Raw genomic sequence first — 23594 nt, forward strand, 5'->3', positions numbered from 1 at the left:
TATAACAGAGCAGAACTAGGGTTGCTCTAAACAGAGCTGGGACATTATCAAAGAGAGGGCTTTAAGTCCTGAAATGATTCCCAGAATCTAAAATGCCTTCTAAAACGTTCAGAGTTTTCAAAATGAAAAATTCAGCATCCCTGCACTGTATGGAAAAAAAGTGGGGACTTCTGAGAAAGCAGCCCTAGACATTGGAGTTACAAGCTCTGGACTCACTAGACACCTCATTACTGACTGCCTTGGGGGCTGGCCTTTTTAAGGCTCAAATGACCCTTATCACATCATCAGCTTTTATTGCAAAGATGTCTGGGCTCTCCATTCATTATGTCAGTAGTGGTAATGTTGAGAAAGTGGGGTGTGGGAGAGAGAAATTCTCAATGGCATGAAGCCACTGGTAGCTATCCACAGCTTTCTTGTCACTTCCTCCTCCATCAGTTGAGTCAGCATGGAGAATATTCAGCGCTCAGTTCTTCAAGGGATAATTCCTAGGATTCTGGATTTTGAAGACATAGAAATTATTTGAAAGCATTGTTTGGTCTGCTACTCTAGATTGTTTGTTTTTGCATGGAATGTGCAAGACCAAATTGAGCACTAAATTCGGAATTGTTGTCCACACATTAAAGCAAATTTTAAAAAGTAACTGCAGACCTATATGAGCCTATTTTGTCTTCAAGTCCTGAAATCACTTTTGTTCTAACTCAGATCCAAACTATTAGAAATTGTCGCCTCATGCCTCACAGACCCAAGTCAGTCAGTCCCCAGAGTTTAAAATATCTTATACAAAACCTGGTGTCAGATATATTGGAAGGAGCAAGATTGGAACCGCAATTCCTGCTGGGCACAGCCCAACTGATGTAAACCCATACCTAACAGCCCACGGAACAACCTCATCCTCCCGGAAAGTTATTCACACTTTGAAAAGCATTCTTCTGCCAGTGCTCATGTGAACCCATGAGAAACAATTGAACTCGAGCTTCGAGTTGGAGTGGTCAAATTCAGCCATGGCTATGACAGCATTTGTCATTAAATTTTATTCAAAGTCTCCAGCACCAAATTTCAGAAAATCTAATGCCAGTTAGGATGACTGACAACATTTGAGTAAGATCTGTAGATTATATGATGGTACTGTATCAACATTAATTTTCAGATTTTAATCACTACACTATAAGAGAAAGGGCTTGTTCTTAAGGAAACACACTGAAATTTTAAGGTGAAGGGGCATCATGACTGCCACTTACTCTCAAATGATTCAGATAAGAAAATTTTTGGTTACAGGAAAGAAAGAGAATGATAAACCACATGAGATAAAATATTAACAATTAGGATATCTGGGTGAAAGCTCTTTGTAATTTTTTTTTTACTATTTTTGAAACTTTTCTATAAATTTGAAATTACTTCATAATAAACTTGCTAGAAAATTAATTCCAAAAAACTACAGCTGTCTTATGCTGGTCCCCGAAGCGCAGTGATGTCAGCCATGCCAGTGCTGCCGCATGAATCAGAAATGGCATCTCCTGTTTTATTATCTTTGAGCTAAAATGAGTCATTTCCTCTTTCAGCTAAAGAACTCTTCTACTCATGGAGGCGAACACTAGGATGCTTTCCACATGAACCCTAAAGGTAAGGGGAACTTGACCACGTGTCCCTCTGTCACACTGCCCAACTGTCCTACTGTCCATTTCATCCAGGCAAGGGGCAGGGACTCACCTACCTGGCTCACAGACGGAATAACTCCAAACCAGTCAATGTCTGCATTGTCTCGTTCTGCTGTGCTCAAAAACTTTTCAATCTTCCCAGCCTGCCCTGCTCAGAAAACCCTTCTCTGTTTTTTTCAAAGAAAATACAAAAACTCTTAATAGCTGCTATTTTCTAGTAGTGCAATTATGGGAGATTTTCATTTTCTCCTTATATTTTTCTACACTTGAGAGAATTTCAACAATGACTGTGTTACTTTTAAAATCAGAAAAATAAACATTGTATTTGCTTTTATTTCTCCAAGCAGCTCTACGTAAATTCTTGCCATAGCTCTCTGTGCCCCCTGCAGCCCCCTAATGTTGTCACTGCTGCGTGTGCCCTCCCTCGCAACCCATTGACAGAGTTTATGAAAAGACTCATATATGACAGGCTCTGGATCTTCCCTGTCTACCATCATCAAGGAAAATCACTTCATGGCTCCATGGGCCCCTGACCCCCAGGCACAATCTGCGGGCTTGGATCTCACAAGCTGTTGGTTGACTCTCCCCACCTAGAATGTCCTATTTCTATTTTGGAATTGGAGTTGGACAAAAGTGCTTAACTCACATTTACTCCCTTCATGCCAACTCAGATACCATGCCCCTATTCTATCTCCCTAGGATGCCAGGTGACAAATAGATCATAGGAAGGGCTACACTCCATTTTACAGATGGAGAAACCAAGCCTTATGGCTTGCCTCTATATATGCTACAGTAAAATGGGATCTACACTCACTGAGACCAACTTGACATGTGTAACCCTTAGGATGAACTCTCTCTTTGAGAGGAAATTAAGGACTCATGAAGATATGAAACTGACTGGATCATTGGTAGAAGAAAATTCTAACCAAAATTATCCTAAGATTTCCTGAGGCCATCCCAGGGTATTTACCAGTCTTTCAACATTGAAAAATGATAGCCCTTTGAGGGCCGTACAGCTCTTCAGTGTCAAGAACCAAGCCCAAGCTTTCCCTCTGGGCCAGAGGTTCTCAACTTCAGCACTGTGGACATTCTGGGCCGGATCATTCTCTGTCGTGGAGGCTGCTCTGTGCATCCCTGAGATCTTAGCAGCATCCCCGGTCTCTACCCACTAAACGCCAGTGGGACACACCCCACCCAACTTATGACAACCAACAGTGTCTTCAGACATAGCTTAAGGTTCCAGGGAAGACAAAATTGCCCCCTAGTAGTGATAGTAAAATGTTTCCAGACATTGCCAATTGTCCCCTGGGTGGGGGCCGAATCACCCCCACGGAGAACCACCCCTCTAAGTTACCTCAGCCCAGCAAGAACATTTGTTTTCATGCAAAGGGACTGAAATGTATGTGATCAGAGTAAACATTTGCAGGAAATGCAGAAGGGATACTGTAAGCTGCCAAAATGCTTTGGCATAAGAAGACCCTGTGGCGTAACAGCCCTGCCCAGGAGTATTTGGTAACATTGCGACTGGTGAATCAACTCAGCCAGATGACCAGCTTCTCTGAGTTTCTTTCTCTTTTCTGGGCTTCCACCTCTTGATGCAAAAAGCCTCATAAGATGTGTTTGAATGGAAGGCAAACCAAGGAGAACAGGGTAAGGGTGAATGCTGCAAGTAGTCCTTCCCATCATGAGGTCAAAGAGATCCAGAGTTCATGTAGTCTGAACTGTGCTGGAAAGCACCAGGGGCATTTGGCTGCTATTCTTATTTGTGTACGTACTTGTTTATAGACCACATTATCCCATGAAAGATGTGAGACTTAGTCTCCAATTTACTTCATAACATGTGATGTGTTTTAAACAAATAGGACTGCACTCTGGGCAATGACTTAACTAGAAATCCCTTTTCTCCATTCCTCAAAGAGTGTAGAGCAGATGAGGTGGTGGTAGCAGGTTTACCTAAGGTACCACTTGGCGAACCAAGGCCTCAAGAGTAAATCCCAGAGCGCTAACTAAGGTTGGTATATGCTCTTCCTGCTCAAGCACGCCTCTTATTGCCCAGGTTTATCTCCTTTCCCTGCAGCCACCACCTCCCCAGTTATCCTCCACCCTTTACCCAACCTAGTGTTTGGTTTGAAAGGCTGCTTCCGATGCCAGTGGGTACCTGTGAAAACATAGGGAAGAACTTGAGAGCAATTATGTGGTCGTCCAAGAGAAACAGAAACTCAGCTCAGTTTCAAGATGAAAAGAACATCCAGAAAGCAAGGTTCATAAAAGAATTCAGAAGAAAAAGATCGCGACAAAATTAGAGGAGATTAGACTTAAGGGGAGAATTGCAATTCCTGTCGGAGACTCTGCCAAAAGTGCCACTGTCCATTTTGTGGCCTATAATCTGGTTTTTGGTCTCTTTGAGTTAACTGTTTACCTTTAATCCTGTCCCAATGGTAGTGATCACTTCCTAACCATCTCTCCCTGGCACCTCCTCCGCAGGGTGGAACAGAACGCCACTCTGGCTGGTATGCCAGGTTCTTTTGCAAGAGCTTGGCATCCTGTCAGCTCTGCCGATTCCAACCCTCCCACCTCCAGCCCTTTCCCAGGCTCCCATATGCCCAGCTCTGACCTTAGTTCTCTCTAGATTCCAAGAGGCTAGGAGGAACTTAGAAAAAGCTCAGGGCACTGGAGAGGATGTGTTCCTCCATAGAGTGTGCTTTGAAGTGAGTCTAAAATTCTATGCCCATAATGTTTTCACCCACCATGCTTGCCTGCCAGAGACCAAATTCCTACCATTTGAGCCTCTGCTTTGGATAAAGCATGGAATTGCTCAAAACCTATGCACTTATCTAAGAGAGCTAAGACCTTAATTTATAGATAGGGATTTGTTATTAGATTAGCTTGTTTGCACTCCTCTAAGAAGATGGCTCTGGAATTGGGACACAGAACACATTAATTGTGATTGCAGTGGAGAGACTGAAATGATCGAGGTATTGAGCTCCAGACCTGCACTGTCCAATACACTAGCCACAGGCCACATGTGACAATTTTAATATAAATTTGTTGAACTTAATATTAAAAATTCAGTTCTTCAGTCACACTGGCCACATTTCAAATGTTCATAGCCCCATGTGACTAGTAGCTACCATATTGGGCACAATATTGGCCACATTTCAACTGTTCATAGCCCCATGTGACTAGTAGCTACCATATTGGGCACAATATTGGCCACATTTCAACTGTTCATAGCCCCATGTGACTAGTAGCTACCATATTGGACACAGATGCAGAACATTTCTATCATCATAGGAAGTTCTCTTGGGAGCCCTCTTCTAGGCTGTGGGTGGTACTGGCAATTGGGAGTTCTGGAAAACAGAGGGAGCCTAAAACCACTAGCTCTGTAGGGAGGGATGGAGAAGAGTAGGAAAAGGAGCAGAATTCCAAAGGGAAAGTGAAGGGGGACCAAAAGCAAACTTTGTATGCTTTGCCTTGGGCCCAGCCCTGAGCAAACTTGCATCAACCCCACCATAAAGCTCTTTATGTGGACACCAGCGAGTAAAGGAGCGTCCGGGGTTGGCTCTGGGACCCATTTCCTCCATTGTATGGCCCCTAGGATCTGTGAGCTCCTTGTGAAGCGCCTTGGCAGCATAAGGCAGCCCATCAGTATCCAAGTCCACTTAGAGCTGGGAGCTCCCAAATCAAAAGACATTCAGGGGAAAGGAGCACCTTCTCCTTCTGGAGTTAGACCTGCCTTCAGAGAATCTGAGGGATGTGGGGGGTCTGAGGAGCAATTGTTCTTCCTTACTGATAAAAGCGATACAGTCGCATGGAGCATTTTCACAATATTAATTCCTCTCATCCTCACAATAATTGGCTGTGGAAAACAGGCCAGATGTGACCCTCTCAACACTTTCTATTAGAGGAAATTCAAAACCAGAAAGAGGAAGAGACTGACAAAGTCAATTTGACTGGTAAATGGCAGAACCAGCACTAAAGCCACCCTCCTATCTGCAGCTCGCATTCCCTCTCTCAGGGGATGAGGGTTACTTTGTACCTGTCCACATCCCTAAGTGTGTCAACCCCAAAGGGTGCGACCTACCCTCTGATGATATTGCGACTTCAGTTCACATTCAACCCCAAGCCAGTGATGAAGCCCCTGACAGTCTCGTGGACTCTTCATTACCAAATGACCCATGTGAGCTGCCAAAAGAGAGGACAAAGTGGATTCACGGCTAGAGAACAAGGGCATTGATGTGACTTTTCCTGGAAGACCCCTCCTAGACAAATGCTGATATGCAGAAAAGGGTGAAGAGGAAATGGTGCTTGTGGCAGCTGTGCGCCAGACTTGCTGAATCCATTTTCCTGTGCACAAGATACAGGAAGATACTGCTTTCCTGGCTCCCAAAACTCTGAATCTGCAGTGGGAGACCCTGGAACATGCCAGTGGCTTTTGCTTGCTAGAAAAGGATCCAGAACACTGGATCAGATTAATCCATTTATAGGCCTTTCAAGAGTTTGTAGCTAAATATTTATGACATTCTCAAATTTGAAAGAATCTCTCACTATATGGGAGCCATTTACATACATGGCTGAATAGCAGATCAGATTCCATATTTTCCTTTGACATAGCATGCACATACATGAACAGATCTGCAGAGTGATTACTGGACTTTCACGTCTAGTGAGCTCTAATACCAAATCAGCCATTGTCCAGAGAACTGGAAAGAAAAAATCAAAAGGATACTCAAATAGAAAAAGCAACAGTGAGGATAGCGACAAAAATGAAATGATTACTTTAAATGTTCCCAAGAAAGCAATACCCCTTAGCAACATACCACTTTGTTCCGTTTACAGCAACATCCTGATACTTGTTAATGTCCACATTTCTGTACCTCTAATCCACTAGAGTTGAAAACTCCCATTTCATCAATTAGACCACTGAGCTGTCCATGCCAGACTTTGGTGAAATCTCCCTAAGGCCAGATGCCCGGCTAAAAGTCATTTAAAGAGTAGTCATGTGATACTCACCGAAGAAGTCCCGAAGTTCCAGGTTTGGTTTAGCAGTTCACAATATCGCCCCAGTTGCAGACTCTTTCCATTTAGGGAAAGCTTCTTCTCCATCTCTCTTTTTTAAAAATTTTTTTTTATTTTTCCTTTTTTCTCCCAAAGCCCCTCAGGTACATAGTTGTGTATTTTTAGTTGTGGGTCCTTCTAGTTGTGGCATGCGGGAGGCTGCCTCAGCATGGCTTGACGATTGGTGCCATGTCCGTGCCCAGGATTCGAACCAGCGAAACGCTGGGCCGCCAAAGCAGAGCACGCGAACATAACCACTCCACCACGGGGCTGGCCCCCCGTCTCTCTTTTTAACAGGGAAAAAAATCTTTCCCAGCAGATCTCAGAAGACTTCTGCTAAGTCTCGGTGGCCAGAACTGGGTGGGATAGCCACTCCTAAACCAGTCACAGACAGACGGGAAATGAGATTACCACCATTACCTTAGACTGAAAGCTCCTCATCCCCTGGGACTGGACAGTGGACAGCTGACAGAACTGGGCTCTGTGAGCAAAAACAAACAGGGAAATGGTTGCTGGAGAATCAACCAGCAGTGTCTGCCATACTCAGTTATATGAAAGGACGGTGCACAGAGAAAGAAGAGGGGCTTTCTACTCCTCGTCCCTGAGGCAGCCTCCCCAGGGACGCCCCCTGTCTCCTTGATCAGGTCAAATCTGGCACATGCTCTGCCATGTACACTGACTAACACATTTCTATATTCCACCCCAGTGGGGACCTTTTCCACATATTTACACCATTAAGTGCCAGGTTTTCTTTTCTTTTTTTTTTTTTTAAAGATTGGCACCTGGGCTAACAACTGTTGCCAATCTTCCTTTTTTTAAGGATTGGCACCTGGGCTAACTGTTGGCCAATCTTTTTTTTTTTTTTTCTGCTTTATCTCCCCAAAGCCCCACTGTACACAGTTGTATATCTTAGTTGCAGGTCCTTCTAGTTGTGGGATGTGGGACACCACCTCAACGTGGCCTGACGAGCGGTAACGTGGCCTGACGAGCGGTGCCGTGTCCGCGCCGAGGATCCAAACCCTGGGCCGCTGCAGCAGAGCGTGAGAACTTAACCACTCGGTCACAGAGCCGGCCCCAAGTGCCAGGTTTTCATCAGGAGATTGTTTTGTGGTGTCAAAATTTTAGTGGGGACATTTCCCCCTCAACTACAAAAGTAATAACTTTTTATTTTATTTAGGTATTTTAGCAGTATTTTATTTTATTGCAAAAGTAATCATTTGTTATTTTAGAATTGTCCTTCAGGGATAACCACTGCTAATATATTGGTGTATATATCTCTCTCCAGTCTTTCTTCTGTGCACATGTGGAGATTCATATATTAGAACTGAGGTCAAATACAACTACTTTCTGTACCCAGTTTTCTTTTTCCTTTTCACATCTTTCCATATCATTAAAATTTTTATCACATTATTTTAAAGATTAAAGAATATTTTTTGTATGCCTAAACCAGGATCCAGTTAAATAAGCCTTTACAATTTGATATTTCGATTTTTTGCAATATTCTCTTTTTATAAACAGCACTAGGGGGATTCTTTCTGTGTGGAATTGTTTTTGCACACCTCTGTTCATTTAGGATAAATTTCTAGAAGTGTATTTTCCGATTCACATTGTATCTACATTCTTAAGGCTTTTAATATGTATTACCAGAAAGTTTGCCCCAATTTACACTCAAAAAGGCAAGGCACCAGTTCCACCTCTACCGTTGAACAGCCAAAAGTTTTTGAAAACTGAGTGATACCATCCTGAAATCTCACAGGGTTGGAAAAAGAATATAACAAAATATTTTGTATGAAAATACTTCAAAAACTGAAAGTATTATTAAAACACACATTGCCGTTATTATCCATTTTTAAACCACCCAAGAAAGACAAGGCTTTACCTCTCTCAACCACGTATTCCAATGATTAGCAGCTCTTCAGAGAATAAAATCCTTACCAACTGCCCTCTAATTGCAACTGACATCCAATAAATTTCACTTATTCCAAACCACTTATTGAGCACCTGCTGTGTACTGAGTTTTGCATTAAGGATGAGGAATGTAGAGGGAAAATATCAATACAGTTCTTTACATCAATGAGCTACTAACCTGAGTGGGAGTGGGGAGAAAAAAAGATAAATCAGGATTCATTATCCATTCTATAATAGGGTCAGGTCCTGGGTACTCTGTAGACAGGGCATCCCCCACTGTTGGGAGACCCAAGGAAGACCCTGCCTAAAGGAAGGAAAGCTGAAACTGAGGATGAGAAGGCAGCTGGGCTTTGCTTCGGTGGCCGTATGCCAATCCTTATTGCTACTGAAGCAGTAGGGAGAAATCACATTTTTCTTGCAGCTATATTCCTGTATAGAAAGGGAACCATTTCTATGGGCAAAGACTTTAACAAGCCAACTGGTGAGACGACTAAGACTCCCATGGAGCATACTTTGAGGAACACTCGATGGTTATAATTTCTCGAGGAATCGGCCTGGCATGCTTCGTCAGTGAGACATGCAAGCTGAGGCCGAGAGCAGGATTGCTTGCGACTATGGAGGGGATTTTAGAGAGATGTAGAAGGAAGATAAAGGGCAAGATAAGGCAACTGACAGAGAGAGAAACTTTGGAGGGAAGACAGAGATGCCTAATAAGGAATTTAGTCAAGTGTCTGCTGTGAAATGTGGTACCTGTCTACCCACAAAATCCTTGCTCTTGTTCACTGATGAAGTGATATAGGGCTAAATGTGGCCTCCAGATGGGTGGGGAGCGGAAGGTGGAAAACTAAGGCTGCCTGTTGGAAGCTCTCACATCTGATTTACTAATCCTACATTCTGTAAGCTTATAAGTGCTACTGTGTGCTCAGAAGACTTCCCTTAGGCAGGAAACCTCTCTTCGGAACTGCACAGGATATTAAAGTAAATGTTATCTACTGCTCTTCCCATATTGACCCACTGGGCCCATTTGGGCTCCATCTGCCTGGCATATGCACAGAGCTTTTAAGAAAAGGCAGGGATTATAATGGGGTCTTTCAGGCAATCAAGGACATTTAGAAATGCATTGCAGAAGTCCAGGTGTAGCTCAGTCCCCTTGCTTAGGCACACCCAGGAAAAGCATCCCAAGCCATTTCTATTTTGACTTGTAAATAAATTGGCAATCAACAGAACTGCGGGTACCAGCAAAGCAGCAAATTTTACTTCCAAATTATATTGTTGTGGAAATATTAAAATTAATTTCTGTCTCTGAAGCTGAATTGAGAAGCGTGGGAATATGACAATAGGATGTCTACCAGACCAAGGATGAAATCATTATGGATAATCTTCCAAGAAGAGTGTTTACAAATATAAGGAGAAATTGACTACCCTTTTGGATATTTTTTCTTCCCTTGGTCATTTCAGAGAAGGCTGTCTGTAAGACACACCATCGATTATATGTTATGCAAAGAGGTGATGTTATTATTGTAAAGTGAGTCAAGAATGATCTACTGGGTTCTGCCAGGCCAATGTCATGGTAGCCAGATGTGCAGCCATTTGCATACACCCACTCTATTTTAAATTCTGTTGCAAATACGTTGGCACAGGAAGCCTAGCAACCAATTGGTAGTTAGGCCTACAGTTTGTTGATGTACACTAAGGGGAGGGTGGACTTATTAAGAAATATATAAAAGGATCCTTTTATAACTGACAATAGCACTCACCTTTTAAGATGTTAAGCATTTTATATCATATTTTTTTAAGTGGAGTTGTCTTACTTTAGGATACAGAAATGCATCATTATTCAAAGCTCACTTTATCCAGCAACCACATCTCAGTCGGCTTTGTCACCCATGTGTCCTCAAGTTCAAATTAATGCACATAAATAGTCTTTTTGGAGGAATGTATAGGGTTTCAGAACATATCCCTCAATAATATGGAGGGCCTATTGATTAATGAGAAGAACGTGTCATAGAACTCAAGGTCAAGTGCTCTTTGAATGATCTGTGAATCAGAATAATATATTACATATGGCCTTATAAAAATATTGAGTCAGTCAGTCAGTCATCCAACAAGTGTTGTTGAACACCTGTGGACATATATAAATGTGACAGTGTGTAAGGGCTGAAAATGTAGAGGAAGCAAGACACAGGTTTCTCTGAGACTTGATGATGTCATTTGAGATGGAACAGTGGCAGTAGGCCAGACGTCAGAGATTTCCTTCTTATTCACAGTTCTTCTATTTGGCTAAATATAAAAGTTACCATCTAAACTAAGCCGTACTGATTGTCTCTGGATTATCCCTGGATTGGTCATGCTAAGTAAGGCTAGCCATTATAACGCCCAACCTCTCTATATCTCAGAAGCTTCACAACCGAAGGTTCATTTCTCACCCATGTCACAGTCCAGTGGCATCAGCAGGGGATGCAGGCTCCTTCCATCTATTGGCTGTATTAGGCCCTTAGTACCTTGAAGTCCTCAACTTCATCTTCCTCTTGCTAATAATGGACCATAAAGAGAGAGAGAGAGAATGAGAATGTGTGAAAAGTTTTAAAGACCAAGATTAGACTAGAAGTATATCATTTCTGCTCACTTTCAGAGGCCACAGCTCAATCACCTGACCATACCTAACTGCAGAGGAGTCAATGAGCTACACTTCAACTGTGTGCCCAGAAAGAAAAGAAGAACCAAATTCTGATGGAAACCAGAAGCCTTTACTACTCCTGTGAATGGTCTCCCAGGGTTCTAACCAAGGCTGTAGGAAAAAGCAGGAATTAAAGAGAGGAAAAATGCTTTTGACACATTCTTGAGAATTTCTTCTTAGATGTGTCAACTTTCTCAGATGTGCACACAACCTGCTTTCAATGCTCTAAAGATTTTCCCATTAGGCACTTGGCCATGGCACTTCATCTATCCAGGCCTCAGTTGCCCCAAATGTAAAAGTGAGAGGTTGGATCAGAGCCTTTCAAGTCTTTTGGCTCCTTAAATATCCAAAATGCCATAATTCTCAAACTCCTGCTGTTCATTTCCTCCTGAGACAAATAAACAGAGAGCCAGAGAGGCAATAAAATAATTCAATCTTTTATTTTAATTTTAACTTCACATCTCACTTCCCAAGCCCAAGTTTTTAGAAATTGAAATATGCATAATAGACAAGGCTGTCACCAATAAAATAGTGATTATTTTTATGGCAAAGTAAAATTGTTTTGTGCTTGGATAAACAGCACGTTCATACACACATATATAACACACACAGAGATCCCGCTGTGAAAAAATAATCTTGTTTGAACTGTCTTGCAAAACATATGTTCTCCTCCTACTCCTCTTGCCCTGTATTCATCAATTTTGCAGTGGTAACAAACGATGCTTTCTCACTGACTTACAGCAACATTTCCTCTTTGCTCCTTTACATAAGGACAGTGGATCAGCTGCAGGTTGGTGTGGCTCTGCTAGAATTGGCTAGACTTACCGTGGGCTCCTCTGAATTCTACCTGCCTTCTCATTCTGTGACCCAAACTGAGAGAGTAGCCATTTTCTAGGACATTCTGAGGGCATGTGGAGAACAAAGCAAGAAGCCCTAAGCCAAACCATGTAATGGTATTTAAGGCTTCGGTTTGGACACAGCAAAACAATTGCCACCACTCCATTGACTAGAGCTTTTCACAAGATCAAGTCCAAAGTCATTGAGATAGGATGCGCACTCCTCCCACAGGATGCATGAGTATGTCCATGACAATTGATAGGATATGTAATCCTATGGCTGGGAGGAAGCAAATAGTTGGGGACTATAATCCAGTCTGCTCACTCCCCCATTGCCTCCATCAAAGTTCTAAATGTAGATCTTAGTCCTTCTGCTGTGGAAAGTTTTTGGCTTGGAGAAAGTTAGGAGGGAGAAGCAGTCAGCAATGAGGGAATGGAGAGATCGTAGCAAACATTTACATAGTCTTCACTAGGACTGGTCACTGTTTTAAGCTCATTGCAAATACCAACTCTTTAATCCTCATTATAGCTCTAAGAGGTTGGTCCTAGCATTAGTCCCATTTTACAGATGAGGAAACTAAGGGACAGAAAAGTTAAGTAAGTTACCTGTGATCACACATCTAGTCAGTAGTGGAAACAGGGTTCCAACTCAGATAACCTGGCTCCAAAATCCCTATTCTTAAATACTGTGAGGGGAAGAAAAATGAGAGGATTCCAGCTCCTATTTTAGGAGAACAAGGAAACCAGTACCCTCTAGAAGGGGCAGACATTATTTCAGTAAGACACAAGTATTTTTTTCAGAACATACGTACAACTGAACATTCTGAGATCATTGGGGTATAGGCCACTATGCTAGGCACCATCCTGCGTGATCTCTTCCCTCATGGAACTTACAATCTGCTGGAGGGAGACACACCATCAAGAAATAACTAGGAAAAAATACCGTAGGTCATATGACGGCAAATCTGAGGAGAACAGTAAAGTGGGACAAGGGGATGAGGAATGTGGAGCAGTGGTGGAGATGGATTGCAATTTGAAGACAATGGTCAACAAATGCCTTGCTGATAAGGTGACATTTGAGCAAGGGCCTGAAAGAGATGAGGAAGATAAATATTTGATGAATGAATGAACAAATGAATGAATGAGCACCCAAGCATATTTAGCTATCCCAGTGTGACATCAAAAAAAAAAAAAAGAGTGCTTATTATTCATTACTTCTATCCAGCCCAGGCCACCCTCTCCCCTAGTGCGATTCAAGCTGATCCTCTGACTGAGTCCTGCCCCTCTTCCTCTCTCACTTGGTTGCTGCCACTTCCAATGCCACAATGAGTTGCCCTCAAGATGGAAGGGGGCACAACCATGATCTTCTCTTTAAATGTCTGAGGAATGATTTCTGATGAGTATGCAGGGGTCAGGTGGTGGCAGTTGTTCACATTGTTCTGGGGTGCAGGGTGGGAAGAAAGGGGTTGATTTGGGCTGTTATTATGATATGTCTGCATGCACATGTGCATAAGAGGAGGCTGAGCGTATTTGCTCAGCAGGGAAGTAAGCCAGATGTGAAAACAGGGAGAGCTAGTAGAATTACGGAGCAATGAGTAAATGAGAAAGTGTGAAACTTTGGGTGGTGTGCAGAGGTTAAATGTGGTTGATATTGAGAATGCAGAGAGGGGAAGAGAGGGTCTGCTTTCCCGTTCTCTGAGAATGAGAAGGATCAGATCAGAAGGAGCTACAACCTGGAAACCAGTCATTCGTCCCAAGAAGAGCAGGAGAGTGGAGAATGAGAGGGATGGCCCTGGACGGAAGAAGGCTAGGCGACAAGCTGAGCTGCAAGGAGACGGTATCAAAGCATTCAGAAAGAATCTGCCAGGAATTCAGAAGGATGATCCAGCCATGCCATAGGAGTACAGGAGCCAGCAGATGTGGGGATGCAAGCCAACCCAAGGAGTCAGCTGCTGATCTGGGCACTGGGCAGACATCCAGGGTCTGATGTGCCTGGTTGTGGCAGAACTAGGGTCTTGACAGTTGACAGGGCAGGATCACATACCAGGGAACAGGGCAGAACTCAATGCAAAGCTTCCCTGGTCTTCTCTCACTGGACAGACATTCGTCCCAGAGCCTACAGGTAGGGCTCGAGTGGCCCCACTCATGGAAACCCGTGGGCGAGGAAGCCATGGAAACCTGTGGGCGAGGAAGCCAGGCAGGTCAGGGCACTCTCCAGGTTGTGTAAGATGCACACTGAAAATGTTCTATCACAGAAGCCCCAGGCTACAGTAGGAGGCGCACTTACGAGAGTCAAGGTGGACAGAGTTTTTTCATTTCTTTAGGTTATGGTTAGGTTTTTTTTGTTTGCTTCTTTTTATTTTGGTTTTGTGTACGATATTAGAAAGCTGATTAGTTAAGCCATTGGGGCCCCACTGACCTCTGATGCAGTTGTCAGAAAGGAGCAAAATAATACCCTGCAGCACCAACATGCAGAGGCAGCAACTGGTGGGCCTGACCAGACCCCCTGGGAGGGCCAGGTTAAGTCAGCACAGGAGAGGGGTGCAGAAGTGGAATAAAGAAGACCATCTCCATGAGACAAAAAAGAGGGAGGAAAGGAGTCTGGGCTCACAGGGTCTCCCCTGGTCAAGGAGAGCTACCTGCAACCCTGCATTAAGCCGGCCAGAAAGTTTCAACTACCCCCACATCCTCCTCTTACATGTGGGAACATCAAGCCCAGAGAGGTGGACTTAGGGGTGTGCTGGCAAATGTTTGACAACTGCTCTCTGAGAAAAAGAAAAGAAGAAAGAAATCCGGATGTGCTGCATTTGCCAATTCCCGTGGTATAAATATTCCCACTATGACTGATTTCAAGCCACCAACAAGAAGCCAAGTGGCTTACAACATTCCTGAAAATTGAACAATTGCTTCCAATATGAGCCTGCTCCAGTGCAGCCCTGATGAGAGGTCTCTTGGCCTCACAGCTCCTGCCATACTGAGCCCTCCTCACAAGAAATGCCCAGCCCAGGTCTTTCCTCTTAGGAAAATGCCCTTTCTAGGCCCAGACGGTGAAGGAGAAGCCAATTCTACCACGTGCACAGTGTCTTCCTTCCCTGCTGCTTCCCGCTAGAGCTGGGCTTTCAAACTTCAGCTTGCACAAGAATCGCCTAAGTCCTTGTTCATAGAGCCCTTTCCAGTACAAACTTGCAACTAGTCGATAAACAAGTCCTGGAGATCTAATGCACAGCATAGTGATTATAGACAACCAAACTGATTTATAAACTTCAGTCTTGCTAAGAGACTAGATCTTAATTGTTCCCATCAAAAAAAAAGATAATTATGTAATGTGATAAAGGCGTTAGCCAACGCTACAGTGATAATCATATTGCAATTCAGAAATGTATCAAATCAACGCGATGCATACCTTAAACTGATACAATGTTATATGTCAATTATAGCTCAATAAAACTTTTAAAAAAATTTTTTTAAATATCCCTTCCTAGGCCCCACCCTCCAAAACTTTTGATCCATTATATCTGGGATGGGTGGTGGTGCCTAGAACTGACTCTAGAAACAGTGCCCCAGGAATATTCATTGCGATCAAAGGACCTTCCCTGGATCCCCAGAGCACCCCGCATCAGAACCGTCTTTGGGTAGGGAAGCGTGCTGGGGGAGGCCTTTATCAGGCAGAGGGCTGCCTTAGAGGTCTCAGAACCCAGGTCCCCAAGGTCCTCTGACCTTTCACCCCAGCCATGGCCAGGTTGGCTTTGTGCATCTGGAGCTCCTGGAAGGTAAAGGCCATTGCTCTTCCATAGCCATCAAAAGCACAAAGTGTGGTGGTTAACGACACAGATCCCAACTGTTGAGTTGGATTTTGTGCATCTGGAGCTCCTACGGGGTAAGGTCCATTGTTCCTTTGAAGCCTTCAAAAAAGCAGAACACTTGGCAGTTAACAACAAGGAGCCCAACTGCTGAGTTCCTTTCCCTCCATACACTGCTTACGTGCCGTGTGACCTTAGACAACTCACAGAGCCCCTCGGGGTCCCAGGGTCCTCATCTGTAAAATGGGCATATGAATAGTCCCTACATCTCAGGCTCGTTGGGAGGGTGAAGTGAGTTAACAGAGCAGCGCCTGGCATGTAGTGTGTCCTATCCCAGGGTTTGCTGGTCTGATCACCACACAGTTCTGAGCCCCCTGGAGGCTCCTAGGTGAGGTTGTTGGTTTAAAACCACTTGCCCCTTTGAGCTTCAGTTTCCTCATCTTTGAAATGAAAGCAATGATAAAGTTGTAGAAATAATTGTAATAATTATTATTACTATAACAATAATGGCTTACCTGTCCACTGCACAGGATTATTGTAAGAAAAAAATGTGAAACAAGATGTGAAAGTACTTTATAAACTACAGATCACCATGTAAATAAAAGTTTGGTCATTGTATCTCTGAAATTGTTGCTAATTTGAGGCAGAACTTAGAATCTAAAGACTGGATTCCAATTTCTGCTGTGCTGCCTGCACTGTGTGATGGTGGACAGAGCTGTTTACTTCTCTGAGCCTCAGTTTCCCTTTCTGTCAAATGAAGCCTCCTAGCAGAGGCGTTGTCTCTATTAGGCAACATCATGCCAGTCAGTGGTTCCCAAACCTGGCTTTCCATTGGACTTATCTGGGGGGATTTTTTAAAATGCCTGTGTGCCAGTGGGCGCAAACCTGAAGCCATAAATCTAAATCTCTAAGGACAAGGCATAGGAATTGGTACTTTTAAGAAGTTCCCTGCATGGTTCTAATGTGAATGTGGAATTGAAAACTGCTGATGTCTGTGGAGCAGCTTTGTAAACTGTAAAACATGATGTACCATTTATGGGTGTTTTTAAATGGTATTAACTGGTTTATGATCTTATGAGGGACTAGATCCTCTGAAAATCAGGCCAACGGGTATTTGCCACCATCTGTCTGAAGAGTGGCCTGGCCGGGGAGAGTTGAAACTCACCCAGCTCCTATTCTTGCCTCTTGCCTTCAAGCCAAGAAGGCTGAGGGACAACAAGCCTCCCTTAGCTCAAAGATGCTGCTGGGAGGCTGTGGGAGTGAGTGGAGTTGGTGTAATCGGATTTGGAAGTGACACCTCCAATCAAGGGGATGCGTTCAGCATTCTGTTTTATTAAAGTGACTCCAGTGCAAAGGGGCATACATCACAGTGTGATGATTTACTCCACTTAGGTTGGGAACCAGGAGGTTTTCCCATTGAAGTCCCCATATGAGGGACCAATCCTGAGTCAGCTCCAATCTGGACAAACGCTGTCTCTGCTAAGTGTCAACCTCCTCTAGCACACGGCCATCATCATGCACAGCACACTCCCTCCTCTTGGAGGAGTCTTCACAGAGCACAGAGTCTTCAAGAAGTTCCCCCCTCAGTGGAACCATTTTATATCATTTTATATCAGCCTGTAAACTATTTCTAATAACTTTCACACAGCCATGATGTTCTGACTAAACTACTGGGCTCTGATGTGATGGACATTTTACATAGAAGTAATTCCCTTGTGGAAAGTTCCAGATGTTTCCCATCAAAAGGTATCTCAAAACAGGGACTAAGATAGAAACCTGTTTGAGAAGCAATAAAATATAAATTTGATAATGGCAGTGATAAAAAATAATAATGGATTGTCATGTGAACAAGGGTCCTGCTGGGAAAGTTGACAGACAAATGTGTAAGTATGTTGTCTGGGCTGTCATTGCTGTGGGCATGTGTTTGCATGCAGCACAGGAAGACCAGAACCTTCATCCCCCCACCCTCAGGCCAGGGCTCTCTTAGCACTACGTCCTCAACTTTCATTGTCTGCGTTAAAGAGCAGCTGCCATGTTTCCTTAAAACCTCTTAAGATTCCCCTGTCAAGACAGAAAACTAAGCTGGCTCCAAGTCAAGTGTTTGATAATACTAGCATAGGCCCAGTTCTTCAGTGTGCAGAGTTTCATCCCATACCTTAGAGTCTTGTTCTGCTTTTCACCTTTAAGCCTTCATTGATTCACTTGTCCATCATTGACCACTGACTTGTTTAATGGCCTTAATCTTGAGCCTGGTGTGAAATATCTAATCCTTCCTGCTGCTCTCCCCACCCTGAGCAGATTGTGTCCTCTGTTTCCTGAACTAAATGTTGGCATTCTACATTGGAAAGACAAACCAGACTCCTGGAAATCAAAGAATACATGTGAGGTTCTCTCCCTGTTATTTTAGCCTCAGGCCATCTAACCCAGGTGGAGCAGCAGGTAAGGAGAGCCAGCAAGTAGAGCACCTCAGCCTGGCAGACCCCAAAGGAAGCACCTAACACAGTTCCTAACATTTAAAACAATGGGTGACTTTATTTAAAATTTGCTTGCAAGAAATGAGAGTTTTTGAGTGTTTAGGACAAGAAAAGCATTTGAAATTTAATTTGCATTCATAATCAGGAGATATGGCAGGCAAGGTCCTATCCATTTAGGGTAGAGAAATGAAGCTGGGGAGGAGCGCAAAGTGGCTGTGAAGTGTGCAGGGCTTCCCTCCCATCTGAGTCTTGATCAGTCTTAGCAAAATCCAAAGTTTGCCAAAAACTGGAAATAACTCAAATGTCCATCGAGTAGAATTAATAAATAAATTATGGTCTTTCGTGCAGTGTAATATGGATGAAGATGAGTGAGGCGAATTGAAAATGAATTTTGTACAACAACATGTAACAAGGATGAATCACACAACAACGTGGAATGAACAAAGTTGGACGCACACTCAAAAAATGCATATTGTATGATTCTGTTTCTGTAAAGTCTAAAAGTAGGCAAAACTAATCTGTAGTGTTAGAAGTCAGAAGAGTGGTTCCCACTAGGAAGGGGTAGGTAGAGATTGGGAAGAACACTAGGGATATTTCTCGGGTGCTATTAGTGTTCTATTTCTTGACCTGGTTGTAACATGGGCATATTCACTTTGTGATGATTCATTGAGCAGAATACCTATGATTTGTGCATGTCATTTGTGTGACAGTCTATAAAGAAACCAAAATCTTAGATTGGGCCTTCTTGTCCTTTGGGAATTGGGCTTGCAAGAGCTAGGTAGGTGCTAGGTCCATTTCTAGAGTCAGGGGAACTGAGTCAAAAATCTCGGTGGAACATTGGAGCAACAGTGACAGAGGAGGTAGGATGGGTGGATGGAACTCACTTCGAGGATCCTCTGATACCAGGTCTTGGGAGTAAATCCCGCAAAATGGTAGAACTGAGATTGTCAGCATTCAGAATTGTCTCAGGGGTTGGGTGGGCCAAAATATGCAGATAGAGACTACCAGTGGGTAGACGGTGGGGAGTGGTGTGTTGGGAGTTCAGATCTGTTATTTTTAACTCTCAGGAGGCCACACTGACTCCTCTCCTATGGCATGCTCTTTCTCTGTGGATAGTGTGATTGGCCCATGCCATGAGAGTGTGGCCCTGATTTCCCATCTGGGGAGAGTGGCTCTTGTTTCTCAGAAAAGCAAGCTGCCAGGGCATAAATTGCCAGACATCTTTCTCAACTGTTGGCCTGTGTAGAAGAGACTTGGCTTAATGGAAGAAGGTGATAAAGGGAAGCTTCTGGAAAGAGAGAATCTGAACAGGATCAGCATTGATGCAGAGAAAATGAGGAGGAAGAGGGTTTTTGTGGAGGTCACACCACAGTGGGAGAGAACATGGTGGGAAGGTATATTTGAATACGATAATGGAGGGAGCACAAAGATAGGAGAGTCTTTGAGGATTCAGAAGCCAGGAAGCCAAGGCAGCTCGTCCTGGGCAAAGCATGGGGGCTGCTGACTTGCTACAACCCTGCTCTTCAGTTCCATGTCTTGCATTTTTAAACCACAGTCACACCCAGGGAGCTAGTGAGGAGTGAAGCCAAGATAATTGTCCTCAGGCAGAGGTGTGGGGCTGATTTTTTCCTAATTGGACTCCAAATATTTGGAGCCATTTGCCACTAGAACCATCAATAAAAGTAGGCTGTGGGCCTTCTTTGGGTGTTCCAGTCCCAACTTGGGTGGATAAGGGGGGCCCGTGATCAAGATCCTGCTGGCAATGGGGAAGTGGACTCAGAGAGACAAATACCAAATTTATCTCCAGCCTAATGTCCACCAGCCATGAAAAAAAGGTCAGTGGACAGTGGGAGGTGTGCCTAGTGCGGGAAGAACCATAAGGTGTGATCAGGGTTAACGTTCAGCATAGCTCCCTTAGGAGTGTGCAGTTGTAATTGTAAAGGCTTACTTACCTCACTGCATTTGCCCTGCTGGGCAGTAAGATACGGGATGAGCTGGGAAATCATTATTAAACTCAGCACCGACCCCACCGTGAGTCCCTCCAATTCCCTGGTGCAGGCGTTTCAAGGCATCAGAAAGTGCATGGGAGCTAGCAACCAAATTCCAGGATCTCTTAGGCAATCCCAGAGGAAATGGGTTTATTTTTAGTCCATAAAATACTTCCTGAAAGAGTTTTTATAAGAAAACTTTGTTTAGAAGAGTTTCTTGAAGCCTGGACCGGCACACCAGGAAGTATAGCGATGACAAAATCAGCTCCTGCCTGCCCCCAGCCTGCTCCATCCAGACGTTTCTTCTGCAAAACATGTGAAGCCCTGATTTGGAAGAGATGTCTGGATAGCATCTGACCTCGCCCCAAAGGTGTGATTTATAGCACGCTGATCTCAAGCATTTTGATGCAATGTCCAAAAGAGCAGAGAAGTCTCATTAAAAGGATGTTATAGAACTTCTTCAGCCAGTGGGTGGAATTTCCATCCCGCAGCCAGGATGACATTACCAGACGCTCAGGACAAAGACCTCTTCCAGAGTTATATGTATCTAAGGAAGCTGGGTTAGTGAGAGCAAAGCCTTTGAGATCCTCGGCATAAATGGGGCGAGTGGTGGAGGTGACCTCCTTGGGCCCTGACTCCTGGCTCTTCTGACTGCATGCCTGCTCAAGGCTTGGCATGCTGCTCACTTCGGGTCACTTGCTGTTGTCACCACTGTCTCCCCCATGGAAGGAGGAATAATTGACCCATCCATCACAGAATGCTCACATATCAGGATGATTTCTCAGATGCTCTAAGGTTTGCCACATTTCTCTCTCCCAATGGCGTGGCTGACAATTTACTAAATCTCTCTGTACTCCAACATCCTCCTCTGTTAAAAGGGAATGGTAACAGCTTGTGCTTCTCACGGGGCTGTTGTGGGGGCTGAATGAAATTTCAATGATCGGGATACTGAACGCAGTGCCTGGCCCATAGTAAAATCATGCTGGATATGACTTTAAACCCACTAGGAGCCTTTAACAATTTGATTTAAATTAGATGGTCCAAGGGGTTATATGGAGCAAGTGGTTTAGAACGTGTGACCTGGGGATGGGGAGGGGTGGGCGTTTGGAAGGAATCCTGGAAGAGCAACTGGAAGATCCCCGAAGAGCAACATCCTGGCTTCCTCACAGGAGACATTACTGAAGCAGGAGCCTCATTATAAGAGAGTCCTTGATGGCAACTGTGAGTCCCAACCTCCGTTGTCATTAAAGTTTCTAGTCTGTCTCAGAGGGAATAGGAGCAAGTAGAGAAAGCCTTCAAGAAGTTGTCCATTAGATGGTGTCCAGATGGCAGATGGAGAACTGCCCTCTGGCCAGGAGGAATAGGCAAAGGTTGGTCTTTTTGGGTGTCATCAAACAACACTCATCATTTCAAACATCCCAAGATGGGCAGCCTTGCTCCCTGATGTCCTTCCCTTGATTTAAAAAAAAAAAAAAAAACGTAAAATTTAAAGGGAAATGTAAGCATGTGTTTCCAAGAATTTTCACTTAGTTCATCAAATCTATTGTTTTCTGAGAGTTTGGATTCCAACAAGACTAATGAGCCTTTTTCAAATGTCTTTTAAAATCCTTCTTTCTTAGAAGGATATTTAGAGGCTTTGAAAGTGATTCCAAGGGTGAAAATAATGTTAATAATAAATTGCTCAAAACTCTAAACCCCAGCAGGTTCAAAATGTACTTAACATTCCAAACCCAAGGGACTTGAATTATTACTGGAGTTTGTCATTTCTTGTTTATGGGGCCTTTCTAAAGGGAAGGAACAAACCACAAAGAGGTTCACTAGAGTTCACTGTGTGGTTCATGGCCATCTCCATAGCCCAGAAGGCTTCCAGAAACTTCTCAGCCTGAACCTCCTGAGGAAGCCCCCCTAACTTAGTAGCATCAAAGAGGCCAGATTGGAGTCACACTGAGTGTACTAACTTTTCAGCCTGGCTTATTTGCGGCTGGTGGATGAAAGGCCCCTGAGAACAGTTCTCTTGTAGGACATACAATCTATGTCACAGAAAATGGGTGATATATTGTTTGTTGACTGCAAGGTGGAAAGAAAACAATTCTTCTTTGGGGTGTGTGCAAAGGAGACCACTGCTGCAAGGCTGACCTCGAACGTTGTCATCTGATGACCTCTGGTGGTGGAATTTTTCCCAGCATGTGCGCATCGATGCTTCTGAGCCAAGCCATCCAACCATGTTACATTTTCCTACATTCCTTTCCCCCTGTTTTGTCATTCACATTAAGCAAGGAGCAAGAATCAGTTGCAAACACCCAGAATAAAGTGGTGCATGTACCTGACTGGATAGTCATTTCAAAAAAGTTGCCTGATGCCTTCTTTTTCAGTGAATCTCTGATAACTTTCCTGTAGAAAGAGAAGGAAGCCAACATGAAGGAAAATGTGGCATCCACAGTTGTTTTCATTTTGCTGCTTTTTCTCAACATCAATCTTCTGAATGGTAAGTAAGAGATCGTCCTGCTGTCTTTAATTTTCTGGGGTGTTTTTCAAGAGGGTGGAGAGTCCATCACAGTCCTCTTGCAATGCAGTTATGAGACATGAAAATGTCCATGTCGTTTGCTGCTTTTAAATTATTTGCATTTTTTAACATTAAAATTAATGCAAAAGAATTAAGACAATGAATGCAAAATCTTGTCACTGTGCTCTGACTTCCATCCTCATTCTGGGAGTGCTGTGGAACAGCTCTACAAATGACAGGACCAGAGTTTCAGTCCAGGTTCGGTTGGTTGCTACCTGTGTAACCTTGAGCCACTTATCTAATCTCTCTGAGTTTCCACATTTTCAAAGTGAGGATAGCGATGTTTCCTTCACCACAATAAATGATGTCTGTGAAAAATCTTTGCAAAACCTTAAAGAGAAATAGGGGCTTGCTGTTACATGGTAGGAAACTGGTACAGCCCATTCTGTTATCTGTGTTCATAGAGGAAGTGAGGTTCACAACTAAACTAGAGGGTGGGTACTAATGTGTACTTCTATACATATGCATCTGTGTATGGTTCTGTGTGTGTGTGTATATGTCATGTGGGCTCTATGTGGACACGTGTGTATGCCTATGTGTATGGTGCCTATGTGATTGTCCCTCTGTTTGTGTGCATTTTATGAGCTAGAGACAGTCCATTAATTTTAACTGTCTCCTCTCAAGTGGGCCAAGGA

General features: G+C 43.7%; 1 protein-coding gene across 9 annotated transcripts in view; it reads left to right on the forward strand.

The window, feature by feature from the left end:
* The window catches only part of PRLR (prolactin receptor), a 155995-nt gene that overhangs the window by 111220 nt on the left and 21181 nt on the right, over positions 1 to 23594 (forward strand). For 3 of the 9 annotated variants that reach the window (XM_001500104.5, XM_070246326.1, XM_070246327.1), the window contains exons 2-3: positions 1560 to 1620; positions 22769 to 22881. In XM_001500104.5, coding sequence (XP_001500154.1) covers positions 22812 to 22881 — 70 coding nt within the window. In that variant the 5' untranslated portion in view covers positions 1560 to 1620; positions 22769 to 22811. Of the gene's footprint in view, positions 1 to 1559; positions 1621 to 7626; positions 7867 to 22768; positions 22882 to 23594 lie in introns of all 9 variants that reach the window. The other 6 variants (XM_070246323.1, XM_070246328.1, XM_070246324.1 and 3 more) reach the window with 3 other exon arrangements.

The sequence above is a fragment of the Equus caballus genome, chromosome 21 (assembly GCF_041296265.1).
Source record: "Equus caballus isolate H_3958 breed thoroughbred chromosome 21, TB-T2T, whole genome shotgun sequence".
Taxonomy (NCBI): Eukaryota; Metazoa; Chordata; class Mammalia; order Perissodactyla; family Equidae; genus Equus; species Equus caballus.